Genomic DNA, 4,960 nt, shown 5'->3' with positions numbered 1-4,960 from the left:
CTAACAGGATTGTTGAAATTTTCTTAAGATGGTATTTATGATTTGACACAATGTAGTAAGTATAACTTTTCCTTATTCCCTTTTTTATTCAGTCAATTTAGTAAGATAAGAAATGTATAGGTAACTGAAAATAGTACTGTAATTATTGAAAGAAAAATTTTTATATAGCAAATCTAAAAGAATCTACAAATAGAATTAAAAAGTTTTGCAAGATGGTTAGATATAAGATTAATAAACAAGACTCAATAGTATTTCTGTACATTAGCAAGTTAAAATATTTAATTAAAATAATTGAAAGAATATTTACAATAGTAACAAAAATGTAACATTCTTAGAGATAAGTCTAGCAACAGTATTCAAGATCTGTATATTATAAATTACAAAGCTTTCCTATATATGTGTGTGTATAATGTATACGTTATAAGAAAATATATGACAATCTAAATATACTTTTTGTTAATATAATTGTGTCAGTTCTTTCCAAAATTTTCTATTACTACAACACAATTTCAAATCAAAAATTTAACAGGATTCTTCGAAGAACTTACGATTAATCTAAACTTTATATGTTAGGAATGGTAGTCCACCCTGGGCCATGAGCATCCCTGCAGTTCTTGCTAAAGGTACAGGGTTTAATCAGGTCCTGATACCAAGCAGTTTCTGTAGTTAGTCAGATAGGCACGTAAGGAGGTCAAGGGAACTATATTATTTTAGTTTAGAATTAATTTAGTTTAGCCATTTTCTAGTAATAGATGTGGAAAAAAATTGTGGAACTCCACTAACATGAAGTAAGTATTTCTTTGAGTTTAACTTCACCATCTTTTAAAACAAAGATGATGATAACCTCTATGTATGTAAATGTTTCAGAGCTATAATTTAGAAATATTAGCTAAGAGTGGCCATGCCATCAGCCCTCAACTATGAATAAATTTATTCAATTAATATTTACTGCAGGCCTACTATGTGCCTGGCATCAAGTTGCTACATTTATTATTTTACATTGATCAGTAAGTATTTAGGTTTGGATCAATAAGGCTTAAAAATCCCTGTATTAGTATAGTACCTAGAACACTGTCAGTTTAATAGCTGTTTGTTCACTGCAAAAACACTAAGGAGGAACTTATGATCCTTGTAATTGAAAATAATTATGGACTATTTTTAAGATTCTTTTTTTGGTTATTGTTGGTTTTTTTAATCAATGCCTTTAATAAGGATAACAAATTCTTAACACAACAAAGAGGGTAGCTAGATTCTATATATAGAAGAAATTCCTCATTATTCATAATTTTGTATTTGCGAATTCACTTACCTACTAAAATTTGTAAATCAAAAGCCAATACTCAGTGCTTTTGTGGTCATCGGTGGACATGTGCAGAATGGCAACATTTTGAGTCACCTGAAATGCACGCTCCCAGCTGAGATTCAATAAGGTGAAGCTCCGCCTTCCTGTTTTAGCACTCATGCTATCAATAAGTGTCCTTTATACAGCCTATTTTCATGCTTTTTGGTGGTAATTTTGTTGTTTAAAATGCCCCCAAGTGTACTGTGGAAGCGCAATCCAGTGTTTCTAAGTGCAAGAAAGCAATGACGTTCCTTATCGAGCAAATGCTTGTTAGAGATACTTCCCTCAGGCATGAGTTATAGTGCTGCTGGCCATGAGTTTATGTTAATGAATCAACGATATATAAGGTATGTTTAAACAGGATAAGGTATGTTTAAACAGAAACACATAAAACAAGGTTATGTACTCATCAGTTGACACAAATGTTGTGACCAGAGGCCCAAAGGAACTGAACCCTGTATTCCCTGCAGTGGGTCAGGATTCATTACTTCGCTGTTCACAGAGACTGTCTAGAACATAACTATCATAAATAATAAGAATCAGCTATAGTTATGTCTCAGATGAACAATTATTTTGAGTTGCTAAATAAAGTTAATGTGGAAAAGCAATGAACCCCCAGATCCACAGTACTCTAAGCGAGGCAGTCAGAAGAGCTTTCCAAATTAATCACCACCTCTAACTCTGTGAAGTCAGGACATCTGATCTTTGCGCTTCAGTGTTCTGAAGTGCCTTTTGTGTGTGTGGTGATGAGGTCCAGGGTTGGCTGGCTTTCCAGAATACATCAATTCCCCACTTCTAAAACTGTAATAAGAGTACTCACTTTGACTAGTTTCTGCTCTTTCTTCTTTCTCATTAAGGCCTTGTTGTCTTCCATGTTGTGACTTAGATAGGAAGAGATTCCTGTGAGACCTACATGACACATGAAAGCTTGTGACTGGTTCCACAAAGACTAGAAAAGCTATAGAAAATGGCAGATGATTTGTCTTATCTCTGTTCTAGAGCATTCTTCTACTTTGGCCTGTTTCTTTTGGTGCTATTCTTGCTCAGTGCCCACCTTAACTTTTGGCCTCTGATTTTTGCTATCAGACTTCCCTCTCTCCCATCACTTATTTCCTCCATCTCATCTACTCAGAAATCAAGATTCTTTTGGTCTTCCAATGAGAGAGATCAAGAAAAAAAAATTCTTCAGACTAGAAAGTATTGACTTGCATTCTCTCCTATGGTTTATAAGTTTATTTCCCAAAGAGAAAAGCCAAAATTCCTTTATACATGATGGCAGATATCACTTGATCACAGCTTCCAAAAAGGGCTTTTTCGAAAGGTAAGGCTGTTTGGAATTAGAGGATGTGGCAGAATTTCTTGACAACCCTGCAAAGTTAGTATCAGTCCAATTTTACAGAGGAGCAAACTCTGACGAAAGAAGTAGTTCACTCCAGTGATTCCATCACCACCAAAAACCTATACTTTTACCCCTACAAGTACTCTATGCCACCTGCTAATCCTTTCCCTCCCTCCCAAAACTTTCTCTTGTGCTCTGCAGAACGCCATTCTCACCTCTTCACCAGTTCCCTCACCTCTTCGCCTCGTCTAAAATCTAACTCTGCCCTGGGGATGGTATATCACTCCTCTACAGGCTTCCCATGTAGACACATAACCTCTCACCTTCCGTGAATCACCGGGTCCTGGAGGTGGCCCCTATACTGTTTATTCCCTACTTCCTGCTTCCATTGACAAGGTAGCCCTTGATGATCACATTACTGAGGTGAATTGCCACTTACCACTCATCATAGCCACTCGCCCCCCTTTCAAGTACTTCCCATCTTTCACAGATCTTTCTCCATCCCAACTGCCGCTATTACCATGAACTTTTTGGTGTTCCCATGGATAACCCACATAACATCCTGGCTCCTCGATTCCTCATTCCCATTGACCAAGTTAGCCACTGTGTCTGTCATTCAGCATCTCGACTGTTCTACCTCTGAAATCATTCACGCAGACTTTCTGCTCTCTGAACGTGTTAGATTGTCTCCACAGCATTTCTAGTAGTTAAATACAGTTTTTCATAAAATCGGATTTTGGGACGGCCATCAGACATGTAACCTCCATCCCCTTTCTGCCCCAGCATCATATCCTTGTTTCTGTGGCAGAATAAGAGTTTAATAAGCATCTACTCTAAGTTAAAGTACTCCCTATACGTGTATTCCAATAATGGTTTTGTAGAAACAACGCGAAACAAGCCAGGACCCCATAGGCAGGTCTCTAGAGTTTGGAATTCCAGGCCACACCAGGGTCTTGAGTATCTGCAGAGGCAAGCAGGGCCTTGTGATAGTCTTTAAATCATACCATTTATGTGGCAGTTATTATAACACGTCTAGGTCTGCATGAGTTGCTAAAATGATTTTAAAGACAGAGAAGAAAATTGCCAATTTACTTCACCTCAGCAAGGATACTGTATCATCTGAGGATTCCGTTACCGCAGATGGTTTGTCATTAACACTTTAAAAGAAGAAAAAAAAAGTAAAAATGTAATAAACTTTTCATAACATTATTTTCCGCAAAGTCCATTTATTAAATATTTCAATTAATAAAAAATCTTTTGGAAAGAAATCCTAGTAACATTAGGACATATACTGTCCATTACAACATGGCTAACATTTGCCCAGATGTGCTTACTAGCTATTATACCAAGCTTCCCCATGCAAGTTAAGCAGAATTAATGTTGTAATTAAGCATTCGTATGTCACGCTTTTAAAAGATCTCCCATGCATCTTTATTTCCATGAATTCAAGTTTAATTTCTTGTCCCCTTCACCAGTCGACTGAACTTTTTAACAAATTCCTCCCTTTGCTGTAGTTAAAACTGGCTTCCACAAACACAGCATGACCACTTACACCTTTCATGCCTTCATGGGAACTACGCTCTCCTGAAATGACACCTCCTCTTCCACTCACCTGTAAAAATCTTAACTAACTTTCAAGGCCTCACTCAGTGCTCAACTTCCTTGAAGCTGCCCATATCAACTTCAGCATTTATGGCCATCTATAAACTTTAACAACAAATTACATAACGTCTGCTACTGTTTGTTTTACACTGACAATTCTTATGGTCTTAAATAGTTTATAAGCTTCTTCAGAGCAAAATACTTATTTCATCTAGTGCTGGTAACATGAGGGCTTCATCTGTCCTAGCATCTGTCTGACCTTGCAATCACTTCTGATTCTATCCTCGCTTCACTCGCATCCTGCTGATTCTTGTCCTGATACTGGTGAATTTGATGCTTTATTTGTCCTGATTCTATTTGCTTCCAGGATGGTTTTGATAGTTGCTTGATTCTTGACCTTTACTTTGTCTCTAGTTTTGGTTTTGATCTCTGTATCTAGTATTACAATTCTAATGTATGCCTGATAATGAACTAGGCACCACGGACACAGAACTAATTAAGAACCTCCAGAGAATTCTCAATCTAGTGAGAGATACAGACAGACAAAGTTATGTTACTATCCAAGATATGTAACTCAGTGCTAAGGGAGCACAGAAGTGACAACTCTGGAGAGGTCAGTATTTCTTATAGGTGATCTTTGAGCTAGATCTTAAATGGCCAATAAGAGCTTGCCTTGG

The 4,960-nt window shown here is 37.0% G+C and overlaps 1 protein-coding gene across 1 annotated transcript in view; it reads right to left on the bottom strand.

Moving 5' to 3' along the window:
- Nucleotides 1-4,960, bottom strand: part of TERF1 (telomeric repeat binding factor 1) — a gene marked incomplete at its 3' end in the record, with an annotated part of 29,828 nt that overhangs the window by 6,933 nt on the left and 17,935 nt on the right. Inside the window, exons 7-8 of the mRNA XM_011366934.2 lie at nucleotides 3,779-3,838; nucleotides 2,163-2,251 (exon numbers count right to left, since the gene is read on the bottom strand). Of these exons, the coding sequence (XP_011365236.1) occupies nucleotides 2,163-2,251; nucleotides 3,779-3,838 (149 nt within the window). The remainder of the gene's footprint in view (nucleotides 1-2,162; nucleotides 2,252-3,778; nucleotides 3,839-4,960) is intronic.

The sequence above is a fragment of the Pteropus vampyrus genome, unplaced genomic scaffold, assembly GCF_000151845.1.
Source record: "Pteropus vampyrus isolate Shadow unplaced genomic scaffold, Pvam_2.0 Scaffold127, whole genome shotgun sequence".
In the NCBI taxonomy this organism is placed as follows: domain Eukaryota; kingdom Metazoa; phylum Chordata; class Mammalia; order Chiroptera; family Pteropodidae; genus Pteropus; species Pteropus vampyrus.
Note: the sequence above shows the minus strand (reverse complement) of the source record. Positions and strands in the feature narration are given on the sequence as shown.